The sequence below is a fragment of the Cinclus cinclus genome, chromosome 15, assembly GCF_963662255.1.
Source record: "Cinclus cinclus chromosome 15, bCinCin1.1, whole genome shotgun sequence".
Taxonomy (NCBI): domain Eukaryota; kingdom Metazoa; phylum Chordata; class Aves; order Passeriformes; family Cinclidae; genus Cinclus; species Cinclus cinclus.
Genome location: NC_085060.1, coordinates 15467174 through 15486354, shown reverse-complemented (window position 1 = coordinate 15486354; position 19181 = coordinate 15467174). Strand labels below are relative to the sequence as shown.

General features: G+C 40.6%; 1 protein-coding gene across 1 annotated transcript; it reads right to left on the bottom strand.

Annotated features, from left to right (window-relative positions):
* Positions 1 to 4638: 4638 nt before the first annotated feature.
* On the bottom strand, positions 4639 to 12821 carry APOOL (apolipoprotein O like). The gene is made up of 9 exons (XM_062502971.1): positions 12792 to 12821; positions 11154 to 11258; positions 10471 to 10590; positions 9399 to 9453; positions 9153 to 9251; positions 8715 to 8806; positions 8275 to 8361; positions 6529 to 6685; positions 4639 to 4832 (listed from the first exon to the last, which is right to left on the bottom strand). Exons 1-9 carry the CDS (start codon positions 12819 to 12821, stop codon positions 4735 to 4737), a joined length of 843 nt encoding a protein of 280 aa, XP_062358955.1. The 3' UTR covers positions 4639 to 4734.
* Between the last annotated feature and the right edge of the window lie 6360 nt (positions 12822 to 19181).

The following is a 19181-nucleotide window of genomic DNA, read 5'->3' as shown; positions in this document are numbered from 1 at the left end:
GGAACTGCTCATGATCTTTAATCTTGACTCATTTCAGCTCTGGTTCAAGATGGCTGTGGAGACCAGTCTCTCCTCCCGCAGCATTGCAGGGGTCCTGAGAGTGACACAAACTGAGCACAAGCTATGGATTCCCCAAACACTGGTGTGAGGACTGCTACAAATAGAGCCCAGAAAAGGTAACTGAGCCTTGAAACCATGACTGGCTCAGTTTACACCTATTCCCTGGTCACAGCAATGGAATTTCTTTCAGTTCTTGCAGCAAAATCCATCTCCTATGTCTGTACACAAATGGACAAAGGACTAACTGCACCTTGAACAAGGGTGTTTGCACACAGTGAACCCAGGGTTTCACTGGGGTTTGTTCTCTGGCTCTGATCCACAACACAAACACATCGGGGCAGGAAGAAAGATACACTGACTTCCAGAATGGCTTCAGTCACAGCCTTCCTTGGCTGCAGCTTGCCCTCAGCACACAGATGAGCTTGGCTTCTGGGAATCCTGCATAAAATAAAAACCACACACAATCCAGTGCCTACTGATTGTCCTTTTAAAAAAGTATTGGCTTTGTAATACCCTATTTTCCTTTTGGATTTAAAATATATTTCTGGCATTTCACTGAAATACTCCAAACTTTCAACTTCAAGATAACAACACTGCTGCATTCCAATACCTTCCCAGTACTTCCCCAGCTGTTCAAGAATCACAGTGACAATCTGCCATTAAAACAGCCCCATTAGTCATTCACACAATTTTCCTCCTTTCAAGTAATTCACTCTTTAGGTTCCACCAAAGATTATATAATCTATGACCCTTGCTTGGGAAATTATCTGGAAGACTGGCACAGTTTCACTGAGACAAACACATTTACCACCTGTTTCCTTCTTGAATGGTGTCACTCCTCCAGCAGGGATAAAAGCTTTAGTTTTTCCAAGTCCTGAACTACACCATTCTTTAGAAAAAAATACTAAGAGAAGAAAATGGAAGCACTTCTCAAAATTTAGGCCACTGAGTATTGATCTGTCCTGTTACTCCAGTGATTTCTTCCAGGAATGTTTCAGTACTTCGGGGTGAAGTTTTTCCCCCGACATTAATAAACAAAGTGTGGCTTAGTCATTAGAAATGAACTCTTAAAAAGCACTTGAAAGGGAAGGAATTGACAATTTTCCTAGAGATGAAAACAACAGACAAAAATTAAACTTACTTTTTAAAAATGATCTTATCACCCTTTATTTCCAGGTGCTTTACAGTGATATGACAAAATAAAGTATCACAATCAGTTTTATGTAAATAAAAAATTAATATCAACAAGTTCCAAATCTCTCTATATTGAATACAACCAACCATAAATTAAAAAAAACATGCATTAAATTAAATAAAGCTATTTCTGTATTATAAAATACCAAGTGACCCCATTTTTTAAGACACTGAATTTTTCACAAATATATAACTTACATAAAAATTCCAATGTACATTCTTACTTTTATGATGTCACTGTATTATTGCATTGTGAAATAAACTGAAGTGACTCTGAAGGGCACATTTGAGAGACAATTCAAAGTGTTTCCCTATAAATTCATAAAACCATGTCTCACAATTAAACTTTTCCCATATTTTCCATTAATTTTTCACTGTAACAGATCTGTCTCTTGGGTCTGAGATCTCCAAGAGCCCAAGTCAGGCACATGGTTACCCAGGACTCACAAGCATTGCATCATTCAGATCTGAATTTGCTTTTTTAAAGCCATTGCATAGCACCTTTATTAGAAATTACTAATACAGACATGTGGCTACGGCTCCTTGCAGTCAGCTGTAAAGTATTATACAATCCCTGGAGGTTCAGGTGTCTGAACTGAAAGCAGAGAACACACCCAGCCAAAATACAAAACTTTCCATCCTTTTCTCCCACTTTCTTTGGCTGCAGTTAGGGAAGAGTTGTCTTCAGCTGTCACAACCAAACCCTTCTAATTTTAACCCTGCTGTGTGGGGACAGTAAACAAAACCTGGTGATACAAATGAAACCAACAGAAAACTACTCTGTCTTGAGGAGAAACCTCAGCTGATGAAAAAACTAAATTAAAAAGTGACAGCAACATCAGCAGCAGCATCACCATTGACTGGTGTGTGCTGGAAGGGACCTTACAGCCCATTTTCTTCCACCCCTGCCACAGGCAGGGACACCTTGCACTATCCCAGGTTGCTCCAAGCCCCGTCCAACCTGGCCCTGGACACTGCCAGGGATGGGGCATCCATCCGGCAAACCCTGAGCTGGAATAATCCTGTGCTGCTCACTCCTCTCACCTACCAAAAAATGACACAGCACAGGGACCCCATTTTGTGAGGTACAGAACTGCCTCCCTCATCCTGTTCATTACAGTGGACAAGAACACTCATTTATGTCCCAGCACATGTTTAACTCTGAGGTTTAGTTCTATCCCCACATTGCCCTTAGGAGTAATTTGAGACTGAAGTCCAGCCCCAGGACAGCTTTGAGTGCCAGGGCCATGCACAGCATGAACAGGATCAGGGGCTTGCATGGAACACCTGACTGCTGCCTGCCCAGCCAAAATGGGTATTTGCAGACCACACACCCCCACCTGTATCACCAAATGTGAGTGGAGATGCCCTCACAACCTGGGAAGTCCCAGGGCAGTTTTGGCACCAGGGAAGAGGCAGTGTCCCAAGGCCTGCTCTCCTGGGAGGGGCAGATGCGCTGCTTCCATACCAGCAATCCAGGGCTGCTCCTCTCCCTGCTCCACGAGACCAATTCCTGGGCAGAGTTTTTCATTATGTCCTGAGAAATCCCACCACAGTAAACTCCTGCAAAATTCAAGTAAATCTGCATCATCTTACCTTTCTTGTTGACTTGCTGTGGTAGCACATCACTCAAAGTTAGAATTTAACAACTTAGGAGTAGAACAGATAGCTTTTCCTTTATGTTTTTATCCAGAATGTTATCAAAGGGAGACAGATAATACAATTTCTGGCATCCAGTCATGCACTTAAAAATGATAATTTCTTCACAATTTTCACTTATGTCTTCATCTGTTTCCCTGGAAATGGTATATGAAGCCCAGCCATTTAAATTTTCTACTCCTCTCTCTGTGATGAAACACTAAATGTGTCATGTCCAGGAGCTCTCTGAAGACTGATTTAATATCCTCTGATTGCTGCCTGAGTTCTGACAGTAGCCTGGGCCTTTAAGAGATGATTCAAAAAACAAAACACATTAAATCCTGTCAGCTGTTCCAGGGAAGTTTAATAGAATTCTTCTTTTAAACTTCACATTTTGAGTTCACCTTGCACTGAACTCTGTGTAACAAAGACCAACACTTCACCTGAAATTTGGATTTTAAAATATCAATTTGTTTCTGACCCATCCTAAAACCTTTTCTTCTTTTGCTCACTTATCATTTGTGCCCTCTGCAGCATCTCCTCACAACTTTGCTGATCTCACAGGGACACCAGGAATTCTGCCTGTATTTCACTGGTCATTTGCCTTTGCTTTAGCAGCCTTGGAGAAGGAATCAGGTTGTGAAATTTCTTCTGGAGAGCAGCAGCAAATATCCCATCACATCCCAGTGCTGAGATGGGATGAGCAGCATTTCAGGCTTTAGCCTTCCATCCGCACTATCTGTCCATATGGTTTCTCTTGCTTCCCCCTGAATGTTACAGCAAAGCCCATATTTTCATTCATTGAAAGGTAACAGAACAAAGAGAAATGGAGGATGAACAGAAGTACAGGGATATACACCATGGTAAAAGCAGTGTTTGGAAGTTTCATCCTAGGAAACTTAATTTCTAATATCATTCTTATGGAAAAACACAGAATTTCCCAGAAACCCTACCAAAATCAATGAGATATTGAGTACAAACCTGTGGGATGAAAAAGTTGGCTGCCTACTACTTCTGCATTTTTACCGTCTGTCAGCAGTTTAAACCTTCAAAGTACAGATTTCCAACTTCCTAAACCCTTCTAATGGATTTTATATAAATTCAGTATCAGTTTAGTGGATTAAGCAATTTAAACACAGTTCTTCCAAGTATTACAAGTAGGTGACAGCTGTTGCATAGTCTAGAAATGATGTTTAGAGATCAGTTGTGTCTTTTTGCCCAACTTCAGAGACATTTGAACACAGCAGAGCTGTGCAAGACAAGGACTTGCTTCCATTCACCTCTGTGAAGGAGGCAAACAGTACCAAATTATTTTGTAATGAAAAAAAAGTGACTCTTTTACACAAGCTTTGAAGCCAATGCTGTTCACATGATACAACCACACAGATTTTAAGGATACTCAGACCAGCAGGAACTTGCACTTCATTCCAGAGCTGAAAGATAAAAGACAAAGAAGCCTCTGCAAACGCCATCCCTCACATTCTTCATTTGCATCAACGAAAATCTGAGCCAAAGCAGAGATATGTTTGCATTTTCAAATATCCTTTGTGAAGTGACATTTATTAGCAAGTTTGGCACAGAGAAGCCCCACTGGGAGAAGACACTGACAAATCTTGTTTTCCCAGTGTCTCACTAATGACACTGAGTGAATTCCCACTGCTTATATGGAGTCAGGAACAAAATAAGCACTTAAATGAATCATGTAAGTCAATAATACAAATTGGAGATAAGAAAATACCTGATGAAATTATACCTTACAGAGTATGTATTGCAAAGATTATTCCTTCCCTTCTTCCCTCCCCCTTATCTGTAACATTTTGCAGTTTGTAAAGGAGACTTGGCTTAGCTCCTGGTGCTGTACATGTCCACATCTTCTGGGCTGGACTGACCATGGTCTGTAAGTTTTGGATCAGCTTTGAATTTTGATGTCTTCACTGTTCCTGTTAAAGACAGTAGAGAAATATAGTTTAAAAAGTATGCATATACTTGAGCTGAAAGGAAAAAAGCTTAGTGATACATTTTGAGAATTACTGTATTACCAAACACTTCGAAAAGATCAAAACCTGTTCTAGTTCGAAGTGTGTTAAGAAGTGACAAGGGAGGATGAGGGCATGTTGGAATGCTGAGCACAGCAGTGGATGCAGAGCAGGATCTCCTCTCACTCTCCAACACCACTTCCTAACCCAGCAGAGGGAGAGAAGAAATTGTGATGCTTTGCCCAACATGTGGAAGGGGAGGGAAAGTTTGAGGCATGGGAAAAAAAAAACTCCAGTGTTTCTGGCCCCAGTGCTCCCAGGAGTGGAGCTGGCTCCCAAAACCAACCCTGCCAGATCTCCCCTGAAGCTGCTGCCAGATGGCAAGAACTCCAAATGAAGACAAACACTCTCGTCTAGTTTCACTTCATGACTTCCAAAACCCTGAACTGAGTTCTGAACTGATTTCAGAAAAACCCTGAACCCTCCCACTCACTGAAGGACAGTTCACAGGCTGACATATTTAATGATACTGCAATTCCAGAGGATCTAGGGGAATACAGAAACAGCTTTTCTGGGGCTGTGTCTCCTGCTCCTGATCTGCTTCTCTTCCAGCTACAAAGGGCATTACATTCTCCTGAAAGATTTGCCCCATTTATACTGGGAAAATAAACATCTCTGGGAGCACAGATTCATTTAGGGCATGGGTATTTTTGGCTGTATTAGGGACATGAACTAATTCCACCTGTGAAAGCAATGACACATCTATAAACCCAAACCCAATAAACACAGTTTGGCCTCGAGCGAGTGTGAAAACATATCAGAGCATTCCATAAACTAAATCAGAAAAAAATTCAGGTGCAAAGCAAAGATGTGAATGCATACTATAGTGAAAATAAAGGAAAAAAATTAAAACCCCCATCCAAGTATGCTCTGCTTGCTTTCCAGAAAAAAAAAGAAAAAAACAACTCTGGTAACAATTCCTTCCCTCCAAGTGATTTCATTGTAACAAAATTCAGAAGTTGCCCTTACAAAAGGTAACAATATTTTAAAACAAATTTGCTTCTCCTTTAATAGGCAATTCCACTGTTTCCTATTAAAAAGCGGACTCATAAATTTTTGTCTATTAATTAGGTTGTGATGTAGTTGATTATCTCAACCACTTATGATGCACAAGGAACCACTGCAGAAAACCCAGCAAAATAAAATCCAATGCTTCACTTCTCAATTACCCACTCCCCTTTCATTCCACTATGGATCATCTCTGTATTATTAGCAGAGCCTAAAAGTAATGATATCCATCTGAGACTTCAATTTTCTAATTATAATCCAAATTAAAACCTTTTTGTCTGTATTGCATTTGGATTATTCCTTATTTTGGCCTATGAAAGAACTTGGTTTACATTAATATTGGTTCTCTGACATTATGGAGAGAGAACCAGCAAATATATAATTCTGATATTATGACAAGGTCCACAGTGAGCAAATTATCACCTCCCTGAGGCTCTGAAATATGTATTAAATGACAGCATGTAAAATATGCTCTCAAGAATAATAGGTACTGACAGCCTGCTCCAGTTTAGAGCAAGAGTAAGTGCAAAATTAAGTCAACTAATTGGATTTGCAAGCTGCCCTGAGATTACACTTGAAACGTTTAATTCACCTGATGAAGGCACTGGATCTTCATTACTCCAAGACTCTGCTGGAGAAGACTCTGTTCTGTTAAATGATCTTGACTCAACAGCAGACTCAGGTTTGGTACTAGAAATTCCCTTCTTTTTCTTATCTTCTTGCATAATTGGTTTTGACTCTTGCTGCAGCTGTGAACCAAACATTAATAAAAGAAAGCACATGGGTATATGCTTAATACATTATTGCAAAATAAAACTTTCAAGTCTGGGAGCTTATATTTTATGAAATAATTTTCAGCTATGACATCATACAATGATATTCAACTAGTCAGCTGCACACAAGGGACACAGCTGGAAAAAGTAAAATGCATGAAACTCCACAGATCAGATAGAATAAATTAATGTAGAAGGGAATTTGTCATGAGTATATACTTAGGACTAAAGCTGTGGTTTTACCTGAGACCCTCCAAGAACTTCACAAGTTTATTTCCAGGTGAGGAGCCTTTAGCCTTCCACAAGACTGAAATAGCCCTGAGTGTTTACAGAACACTTACTACCCCTAGTTAGCAAAAGATAGAAAGATAAATCATGGTTACACCCTAGTAATGAGAAATGATATGTCTTGGGAAGAGGCTTCACCCAGGGGAAAAAAAACAAGTTAATAAAAGTGTCTGTACCACATCAATTCTAGTTTTGCTATCAGTTTAATGACAGTTATCTGAATCTCATTTTCAAAACTCAGAATTTCATTTGTGCTTCTCAGAGGAAATAAAAGGTGAGGACTGCATGTCAATGAGCACTGTAAATTTAAAGCGAAATAGTTCTACATGTTAATGTAACTGAGAAACTGAAATTTTCTTTGAAAAGAGCAATGAAAAATTACTGTGCAAAGCTGCAATTTGACTTGAGAAGGGCTACTTTTGTCAAGTTTTTATAAATTCCCACTTGAGAAAAAACCCTTTCAGGTTGGATAAAACCCACATTTAATTCTGGGATTACTAACCCAAATTCCATATGTAATTTACAGAAGGTTCATATTGCCCTCTACTCCCTACTGGCAAGGCCTCAGCTGTTTTCTATGTCTTATTTTGATCACTTCACTTAAAAACCACAAACAACATATACCACACACAAAATCCCCTAAAAACAGAAAAAGCAGAGAAACTAGAGGAAATTCCAAGGAGACCAAGAATTATGTGAGAGATGGAAAGCCTGCTCTGAAAAAGAAGGTTATAGTGGGGAAGAGAATGTCAAAAACCCTGATAATTTTTCCTATGTAGTAGGTCAATATAAAGAGGTTACTGACCATTTATGCACTGTGGCTGCAATGAGGACAGGACAAGGAGAAGAAATAAATCAGACATGGACAATTCATGTCACAGGGTAAATACACCAGACCTCCTGCAAGGGCTGCAGAAGAGTAAGCCACTCACACCTACTGCAGTCCTGACAGTCGTTAAGTCTTTATTCAGGAGCTGCTTAAGACCAAAGCTTGAATCAAAATAGATCCTTTATGCCAAGACAGAAAAGGAGCTCCAAGAGAAACTCATTCTTCTCTTGTGCATCCTCCATGCATTGTGGGACTACAAAGGGGATCTCAATATCTACTGGTGTGAAAGGTGTAAAAGCGATTAAACACTGAAGTGGCAAAAACAGCAGACTGGGGTTTGTGCCTTGCTTAACACCATCAGTAAACCTTGAACAGCATCAGCAGAAGAGCCCACAGCTTTCTAAGCTCCCTCTCAATGTGTGAGTTATCATAACTTCCCAAGTCCTACCTTGGTGGCAGTTTCCTTGTCTGCCCACAGTGACCTCACAGCCTCGTAGGTCTGATGACTCGCACAAAGTAGCTTTTTCCCTGTTACCTATTGTTTTAGAAAAACATGATTTAACAACAGCTTTTAAAATATAAAGACTATTCAAATGAAATTTATCATGTTTGCATGAGAACATGCTTGACCCCACACTAAAGCATCTACTTTTCAAGATCTAGTGCATATTTCCCCTACATCAAGCAAACTGTAAATATTGTTTAAATTCGTATTAGGAATCCACATGAAACATTTCCATGCTAAATCCACTTACTTCAAATGAATTCAAACCCTGTTTAGCAAACAGTGTGCTGGCAATACTGGCACAACAGTTGGAGCACCAGGTTAAAGGATCCAATATTGTCCCACTATGTTGGAAATGACCACAGAAAAAAACAGAGACTTACCTTAGCAATGACCACTGACTGAGCTGGGTAACAAACAGAATATCCTGCAGTAGTAAGTCCCAATGGATAAGCAATTTTCTTAAATCTAGAACCTGTACAAAGCCAAATTTTTGCACAATTAAAATAAAAAATAAATGCAAACTAAGTAGTTGTAGCAGTTAAATACAGGAGACACTGATATTCTGAAAGAGAAATAATCTCAAATAGGTTTTCCAGTATTATGAAGAGTGAGAAGAATTCTATCATGAGTCTGTCTAGTCCTGCTCTGTCAGCTCTCAGCCAGCTCCTAACAGCAATCAATAATGCCCCTTCCTTTACCAGGAAGGATTTTTTCAGTCACACAGACTTTGGCCAATGTTTCAGAAGAGTATTCAGACCACTAGAACTGTTACATGCTCCATACCCCACAGACCAACAATGAAAACAAGCAAACCCTACCTTTTCTTGCCAGCACTACGCCAGCCAGGCCTGACAGTGTAATGACAGCAGCTTTGGGAAGAAAATCTGGGGGAGGGTTGTTCAGGTAATCATAAGCATCTAAGAATTGGAAAAAAAAAGACAAGAAGCAGGGCAATTTAGTATCAGTCATTTCAATTTATTTCCCACTCAAGAAATAAAGGTGAAAATGTTAATTTTACTGAGAGTTTATAGAAACGAAATGAGACAGATACATGACTTGCCTACCTTTTCCAAACTGAACTGAATCCATTATTCCATTTTTAACAAAGACATAGACACTCTACAAGGAAAGAAAAATAAAAACCAGAAAGTAAAATCTCTGCAAGAGTAGTTCAACATATATCTCAGCACAATGAGACAAAGAAATACTGTGTAATTTAAAAAACCCAAACCAGTGACCTTCTAGAAAGGCTGTGCAGAGATATACCCTCTTTGTGACAAACATTTATTTTTTAAAACTTATAATCACAACTTTTTAAAAGAAAATCTCTCTAATATAAGTTCACTTTCAAAACTGACATCTCAGGAACTGCAGAGTATAAGAACACCTGGATGCCAAGTGTGTATGAAAATTCAATTATAAAATACAATCTTCCCTAGAGACTGTCCCAGGAAAATTGAAAGAGCAACACCGAATTTGTACCACCAGAGGTCACTGCTACTCAGTGTCGGGAACTCACAACAATTAAGGGCACGAAAATTTTAGTGCAGATTTTTAACAAGAGTATTTCAGTCATGCAGACACTGACAACATTTTCACAGACTAGCTGAATCCCAATTGATAGAAAATACATTTTTAATTTTTTTTTTTTAACCATTGGGTTCTACATTTTTTGCAAAAGCAAAACCGAGCACAAAATCTCCTGCCAAGGCCAGGGTGAAGCTGCTGTTCCCCAGTACAAAAGCAGTGACAGGCAAGGCACCACAGTTCCCTCTCCACCTGGCACACGCAGTAACAGAGCTGGGAGGTGTTTCTGACAACTCCTGAGAACAGCAACAGATACATGGGATGCATTCTGTTTGTTTTGCTGTCAAGTACTGCTCTTTGGAAGCAGCTCCTTCTCCGTGGACTGCACCTGGAATTTCAGGCTCCAAAACACCCTCAAGTTCTGCCAGCAAGAATTTACCAACACTACTCCTACTGCACAAGGAGGGCTCATTTCTCCACCCATAATTATCTTATGCTAAGACAAGGAACTGCCAGAAAAACCCTCCAGGGGGAAGTAACCTGTTTCCCAGTGGTTTAGTGTAGTGCTGAGGGGAGCTGCAGGAAAGGTTGGGTGCAGACATCCCTTACCTGGCACCACCCAAAGTAGTGGCTGGTCGTCCTCCGCAGTGCCAAGAGCTGCTGCTGCAGGAGCCCAGGCTGCTCCTCCAGGTACTTGGACCTCAGAGGGGGTGCACCGTAAATGGGGAGCTGCAAACAAAGGCACAGCTGAACAGCAGGGGGAGAGTTCTCTGCTCTCATCAGCTGCTGCATTTGATGGGGGCTTTTCAAGCCTGCAAACCCTCAGTGTTCCCATTACAGCAAACAAAGTATCTACGTGGAATGATGAACTTTTAGAGCTCCAAAGGGACTCTACTCAAGTGGGACTTCACTCTTTAGAAATGAAAATAAACAACTGTATAGGTTCTAAGGAGTAGAATTACTCAGTGTGAACCAGAGGCATGAGCAAGAATCATTGGAAGATCAATGTGTGTATTACTAGAAATTCCACATTAGAAAAGGACTCATCAGAAAGCATTCTATTTTCACCTTTTCTGACTTCATTTTTGAATACTGTAATAATAAAAATGAGATAAAACTTTATTTAGTATTGGAACACTTGGTGTTCTGTTTGAGCTATAGTGGCCAGTTATTTATTATCAAGTATTACTCTGCTGTGTATTTTACTGGGTAATATAATTCAAAGGAGAGAGCTGCTACTCTGCAGATTTTCCTACTATTATGTTAAAGACTGAAAAAGAGGAAATCCATACCTTATCTGGCTTCACCAGCTGACTTTTTGATTCCTTTTCTGTTGCTGCATATACAGTAATACACACAAATGGCAGCCCAGAAGAAAAAGCTGCCAGCTTTGCCACCTGGGGACAGAGAGATGAAAAAAAGGAGTCTTAATGATGAAATTAAAATTTCCCTTGGAATTGATCAAATATGGGACTCAACAAGTCACTTTTTAAAGTATTGTGCCTTTCAAAAATGTCTTCTGGCTTATACAAAGATTTTCTCAAATGATAATGGTAAAGAAAAGGTTAAAGATCCCTGGCAACAGTTTTGTTTGAAAATCCCAGGAAGAACTTTGCGTTCAAAGCCACACTGATGCTTCCATCACCTGTTAGGGTAAATTCGGTTGTAATTTACTCGGCATGCAGGAACTCAGTTTCTGAAGAATTATTAAAGAAAAACTATTTTAAACCCATCATAAATCAGATTGTTTATTTCCATACAGCACGCTACCAGAACAAGACACCAATTTTCAGTAGAACTAGATGGAAAACTGAATTTGAAGGTGACAGAACATGAAAAAGTTGTATTGTTCGCTTAAATATATATATATAATATATTTATATTTAAATAAACTGATTCTGTGCTCAGTGTACAAGTGAAAGCTATGCAGGGAATGATCAAAGTGGTCCAGCTCCAGACTGACAGTAATTGCTTTACTTTGGGTGCCTGCAGACAAACACATAAATGTTTAAAGATCCAAGGAAACAGCTGTACTGGCTAACATTTACACTGGCACCGTTATCCCAAGAGGGTTTCACTCCTTTCTACTGAAATCACAAAGAACCACAGTGAAGAAAAAACAACATCACCTTGACTAGACTAAAGAGGCTTCACTGCATGGAGCTGTTTATCCTGTTCCTTATCTAATCATGAGGTGCACTAAAAAGACCTCAATTAGCTAAGTTGCTTCTAGTATTAATTTATTGAAATTATTTTATTACAAGTTAATTGCGAGGCATTATGTATTGAACAAGGAAAAGCACATATTGTTTAGCTGAAGAAACCATAAAGTATTTTACCTATGAAAACTTCTACAGAAGTTACTGAGAATTAAGAAATATCAGGATTATATTGTTATATCAGACACTAGAAAATAAGCACAGAGAAAAACACCTGCAACAAGCTGGAGCTGTGAAACACCCTGGAATTACATGTTCAGCCAGTAGAATGACTCCACAACATCATCAGGTAACTGACTTACGAATAAATAAAAGTCTTCTTTTTGAGGAATTCAGGAAATTGCTCAAAAAGCTACAAAAGCCATGAAGCTAGGTGACATTTCTGGAGATGAATTCTGCACAGACACAGAGCTAAATACCACCAGAAGTAAAGGCCAGTGATCAGTATTAAAAGATTCCCTGTGACACCACTGCCAAGTTCCTGACCTGCAACACTGATAACCTGAAGGATTGATTTTCCCCAGGCATAAAAAGCACACCAGAGACAAACAGACATGGCAATATTTTTGATGAGAAGCCTGAACAGCAATTATTTGCTGAAGAAATGCATTATATGCTCTCTAGCAGAAAACTGTTACAGCTATGCATCTTAATGGTAGAACTGGAGTAAGACCAACCAAAATATAATAAAAATAAAACTGTCAAATGTACCTGGATAATTCCAGCTTTAAGTCTTTCCATTTCAAACAATCTGCTTCAAAGTGTTGGAATCTTATCAACGATCAAAAATACAGATTCTATTAAAAAAAAAGTTAAAAAGCTACAGCACTACAAAGAATTCACTATCTTCCACTCAGAAGATGCAGAATACAAACTAAACGTTAATAAAACCATATACTTAATTTATGCTAATCTCCCAGACACTGTTTCCCCCTGAAACTGCAAATTCTGTTTGCTTGCTTCAAGAACTGGAGTCAGGAAACTTGCCCTGAAGGCAGGAGTGCCTCAAAACAAGTGGAATCAAAGTACATGCAAAAATCTGATGAATGGATTTATATAAAAAATACATGAGTTCTCTATCACAAAATGGGAATCTACTAGCCAGATTAAAATAAGATTAAAATTTAGCAGCTACCTCATATTTTCCATGAAAAAATGTTAACTGAAGAACAGTCATATGACTACCTCCTACCGCTCAGATGTCTTGAGGTGGATCACAAAACTTTCTCTCATCCCTTTGGTTTAATTTTCCCAGAAGTTATGTGAGACATGATGATTGCCAAAAGTTTGTTGGCCAAACCCAGTATCCTAATTCAGGTATGTATTTATAAATCTCTGGTGACAACCACCAAAAACCTCCAGACAAGTGGAATAGATCCTTCCGCTCCACCTCAACTCACTGATACTCCATGGATTTGGTTTTAATCTTGTTTTGCCAGATGTTGACCCACAGAGAGTGAAATCTTAAGAATAAAATTCTTATCAACAAATCTTTCATAGTAAATAGTAAAGAAAATTAAACTACATCACTTCACTAAAGGCATGATCTGAATCATTCAGATTTATGTACTGAGCCAAACTACTTCAAGATCACCCAGCCAGACAGCAACGCCAAAAGAGTTTCTTTTTCCACAACAAACAAAAGTAAAATGCTTTATTTTAATTTCTCTGTCTGTCCTCTCTGGCATCCTTTTCTCTGCAGATATATACACATTTTAAATGCTTTTAAAAAGTAAATATGAAGATTCATGTGAGTTCAACTATTCATCAATTCGACTGCAAGCACTGGAAAACCTGTCTAAATATTTGTGAAAAAGCTTAGATCTTTACATGCACGTTTTTCTGTTTAAAGACACTACATCTAGAGATATTTTAGATACTTGTAACCTTGTTAGCTCGTAACAGCATGATTCTAACAGCCTTGTTTTAGTGATGTACAGCACCACTAGCACTTTATCACGTTACTAGCAAACTATCATCTCGATATTCCTCGAGTTTCGGGGGTTGCGAGTACATGGAGAAGAACCAGAAGAGAAACAGGGATTTTATTCCCTGTTGTATAGTTTAACCACCTCTAACCAGCTCTTTCACCCTCAAGTCCCACACCACTACAGAAACTTCTCATTGCCCCACTTCACCTGACCCCGGCTTCCGCGGCACCGAGGGCTCCTTCCCCCCGGTACCGGCGGAGCTGCGGGCGGGCCGGGCATTCCCGAGGGGCCGCACGGAGCCTCCCCGGCTGCCCCGAGCCCGCGGAGGAGCAGGAGCAGAGCCTGAGGGGCAGCGGAGCGGCGGGGCCGGGGCAGCGCCGGCCTGAGGGCGGGCGGACGCTTACTCACCTTGGCCGCCATGTTGGACAGCGCCGCGTACGGCGCGCGGGAAGGGCCGCGCCGGGCGGGGCTGAGGGGCCGGGGCGGGACCGCGCTCAGGCCGGGCGGGATCGGCCTCAGCCGGCAGGGATGGATTCCCCTCAGCCGGGGCGGGCATCGCCCCAAAGCGGGCTGGGATGATCCCCCTCGGCTGGGGCGGGATCCCCCTCAGCCGGCATCGCCCCAAAGCGGGCTGGGATGATCCCCCTCGGCTGGGGCGGGATCCCCCTCAGCCGGCATCGCGCCAAAGCGGGCTGGGATGATCCCCCTCGGCTGGGACGGGATCCCCCTCAGCCGGCATCGCCCCAAAGCGGGCTGGGATGATCCCCCTCGGCTGGAGCGGGATCCCCCTCAGCCGGCATCGCCCCAAAGCGGGCTGGGATGATCCCCCTCAGCTGGGGCAGGATCCCCCATAGCCGGCATTGTCCCAAAGCGGGCAGGGATTAATTCCCCTTAGCCGTGGAGGGATCCCCCTCAGCCGGCCGGGCATCGCCCTAAAGCGGGCAGAGATCCCTCCCGGCCGACATGGCCCTAAGGTGGGCAGGGTCCCCCTCAGCCGGGGCAGCGATCGCCCTCGGCCGGGATCTCCCTCAGATCGACAGCGATGCCGCGCTCAGGACGCACAAAATCCCCCATAAACACACGATCTAAGTGCAGATAATTCGTTTATTGAAGTCCAAATTTACAACGAAAGTTTACAACTTTTTTATTTCTTTTTCCCCCAAAACAAAAGCTTTGTTTGAATTTAGGAAGAATAAATGTTTTTGTTCTCTTTTTTTTTTTAAATAATGTACAGACTATATCTCTTAAATAAGTTAATATCTTTGAAAAAAGAGCAATATGTTCCTTTTTTTAATGTTGCAGTGCAACTTACAACTTACACGTCTGTGCAATGTACCATGAGGTATATGCCCAGTGAGCAACACACAGTGAAGTTTTCCATTCATAAATTTTCATTGTAGACACACAAAAAGTTAACAAGTTATTAATCTGTGATAGAAAACGCAGCCGGTTACAGTAATTCACACAGAACTCATCTGGAAAGAGGGAAAAAAGAAACCTAATGTTCATTGCCTATAGAAACTATTGGATCATCTCTCAGCATAGACAAGTACAAAATTAAAAATACTGCTGTGAAACTGAAGAAATACTGTGTTATCCAGGGGCCGAAACCTCGTTTGACCTGTATTAGTCTAGAACCATTGGTTTTTCTCTCTGTAGCATCCATGAGCTGAGGGATTTACCGCGGTACCGATGGAGCATCTGCTCATCAAAGCATTAAGCGCAATGGGCATTACAGAAAAGTTGCAGAATGCTCAAAAACTTACAACTCCAACATTTTCCCTGGCATGGACAGGTGGTTTTCCATTACCTCTCAGTTCATCTCCCAGCTGATTAGAAAAACAAGGCTGAAACATGGAAAATTACTCGTATTTGAAGCTTGACACTTCAAACTTCTCAAGATGGCTCTAAAATACTTATTTTTCTTAATGACAGAAAACATATATTTATTTAAGAAAGAATCATCCACAATATAACTTTGTGATAAATAACAGTTCTGCCTCTAATACATATATACATACTGCTTGTAAACAAAAATGCCCACAGGTCATGGGGTCTCCATGATTTTTATACAAGGCGCTATAGTTTTTTTTTGTTTTGTTTTGTTTTGTTTTTGTTATTGAAAACAGTCCTAGTGAAAGTTTGGTTTATAACCTCCTATTGCTAACGAAACGGTAAGAATGCTTATATTTACAAAGAAACAAAGACCATGGAGACCCCATAGCGTTATTTGCCAAAGATTTGAAGTTGGTGGGGTTTGCAAAATACACGTTGTCAGCACGTCGGACAGGTTGAACACCAGCAGTACGATATCCAGTGCTTTGGTATTTCAACCCCTGAATATACAAAGACATTACTACAGCCTACTTCACAGTTTAATGCAAGTAAAGTGCAAGCCATAGTACAAGGGTGTCATACATTTCCATACATGTAAGCGTTATCTAAAAAAGGCTCTATACAAGGTTTATTAACTATTTAGTAACCTAGATGGAAGTCAACTATGGCCCAGCAATTAATGGTCTTACAAGGATATTGTCTTTGTAATACAGTATGTGTCAAATGTAAAATGTTTATTAATACTAGTGCATTTCTCTTCTACCCTAACCTGTTTTCTCATCAGATTTTTAAGCTGAAATCTTTGTTTCTCAGTAAAACAGAAGTCTTAACTGGTAACAGGGTCTTACTGGCGTTTTGGCCAGTGAACACAATTCGTTAAGACATACTTGTTTTGTGTTTGCTAGTGAAAAAATGCAGTAGTTAATATGTATAATGTGACATCCTTAGTTAATCTGCAGCATCCAGACAGACACATTTACTGTTAGCAAAAAGTTCTGTATTGATACGCTCACCAACACCTGAAGATGAACAATATTCTGGAAATGTGAGGACAGAAGCTACAGGGTTTACCTGGTCAAACAGCAGGTTGTCGACATATTTGATCATTTTTGCAACATTGCTTTCTTTCAAATACTGCTTATACAGTGGCATTAGTGCTTAAAGTCCCTAACTGTCACTTCTAACACATGCAGGTTCTTGATAAAAACAAAATATACCTGTCTGGCCTGCATTAAGAGTGAATATGGTTCTTTTCCTGAAGGCAGTTTCTGTCTGAATTATTCAAATATTTTTATTAAGAGGAGGTCCCAGTAGTATATCACCTGTCTTCAAACCTGATAAAAGCTTATACAATATTATTTATAAACCACCTCCTGCATGTGCAAGAGCAGTATAACCCGTAAAATACAGAAAATAAGCTTTAAAAAAGGTTTCTTTATCTATCAGTTATATCCGGAGTGGAGAGTTCCCTGCCCACATGCTAGAGAGTGGAACTGATCAGAAACATCACATTTTGCTTCTGTGCAATGGGAGCAAAGAAAGTAATTATAAGCATCAACTAAGGAAATACAACTTACTAGTTTTGGTTTAAATAGCCATGAAATTTCCAGCTGATATGGCTCAGGTGTGATTTTCAGATGGGATTTTCAGATCTGTGCCCACATAACACCCATCAAGAGCCTCAGCCTCACGATGTGAATTCATCTGAGAGAGATGGAGGACCTTTCCCACAGCATGCTGCCTGGGAAACCTACCCTGAGCCTCAGCTTTAGTGAGGGAAACATTCTGGAAGAAAAAGAGTTTTTTGATACTGAATATAAATGAATAGCTAATACTGCTTCTCCAGTCTTTCCTGTTATTCTTTGTCCTAGGGGTATATAAACATCATTTGGCAGCAGGGAAGGTGATGTGTTGTGGCCCTAAGGCATGTGGTACATGGAAAATCTACCACAGGAAACTTGTGCCCTTCTGGCTGCCCTAAAGCACCATTTCCCTCCTGTGAAAACCAAGGACAGATTAAAATCCTTAGTGAGACCAAGCCAACTCTTATTTGTCTAACATTAAATGTAGGGAACCTGGCTACGCCATGAAGGGGGTTCAAGCTGCAGCCCAGCCATACAGACAGGCCTGTGCTCTCTTCCTTAAGGAATCTCCCTAGGACTGAGTCTGGGGACAGTCAGAACCTCTGCACAGACACAAGACTTGCTTGTACTGACAAATTGGGTATTTGAACTATAGTTAAATTGCCTGGTGGTATCCTCTAGCTCAGGGGCAGATGACAGGCATTGCAGAGGGAGCAGGTTTTGTTGTGCTGCATCGTGCCTTAGCCAAGGGTTGTTTTACACAAACCAGCTTTGAAGGACTGAGTTCCCCGCTGCACGAAGGGTTTGTACAAACTGTTGGTGAATTATCACAGAATAGCTCTGCTGGCAGAGCTGTCCCTCTTCAAGGATCAACAGCCCCCAGCTATATCACATTGGTCATAAATATTGCTATTTTTGGCAGGAAGAATGTTTTTATCACTTCAGAAGACGGTAAGACCACATGAGAAAAGAATATGGCAAGTAAGGTATGTGATAATCTTGGCCTGATTTATGTTATTTGCAACAAAGATAAGAATGTTCCCTGTTCTCCTCAGATTTGCGTGGAGTTAAACAATTTCTACCGGATTCTTAATTTTTCTCCCAGAGATCCTATTAACATTTAAAGTGAAATCTCCCAAAGGTCAGCAGCAGAACTGCACCATTTTTGAGGAGGGTGAGCCCTTTCCAGACCCACTGTAAAGTAACTCCTTCGAAGGTACCTGTACTGTCCTGACAAGACCTTGGAGAATGAGCTTTCTGTAACTGCTGAGAGGAGTGAGAATAGGCTTAACTGGCCATGTACAATTCTCTGCAACACTCATTTCTTTTTTCTTGGAAAAAACCAGTGGAGCACCACATTTCCAGCTCAAAAGACAGCAGCCAGAGCTGAGTTTACTGATAACAACTCCCTCCTCCTCCTCCTTTGATTTTTGTTCGTGTCAATTAGAGCAAGCTCAGAGTAGTTTCCACTTAAAATAATGAAACCAAGAAAAATGTCTGGTTTCTCTCAGGAAGTGATGCTGGGAGAGCTATTAAGACACTTTCAAAGATCTGACATGTCACTGAATACAGAGCAGTATTAAAAAAGGAGGGGAATCAGTAGCTCAGGGGGAGCATTAAATCAGTTGTAATGAAAAATAGCCAGTAACAAAAAGACTCAGCTTGTGGAGTGTCAGATAAAGTCTATGGGCTGAGACATTTTTACCTGCAGGAATTCTGAATGAAGACACTAACTTTAATATATTCCAGTT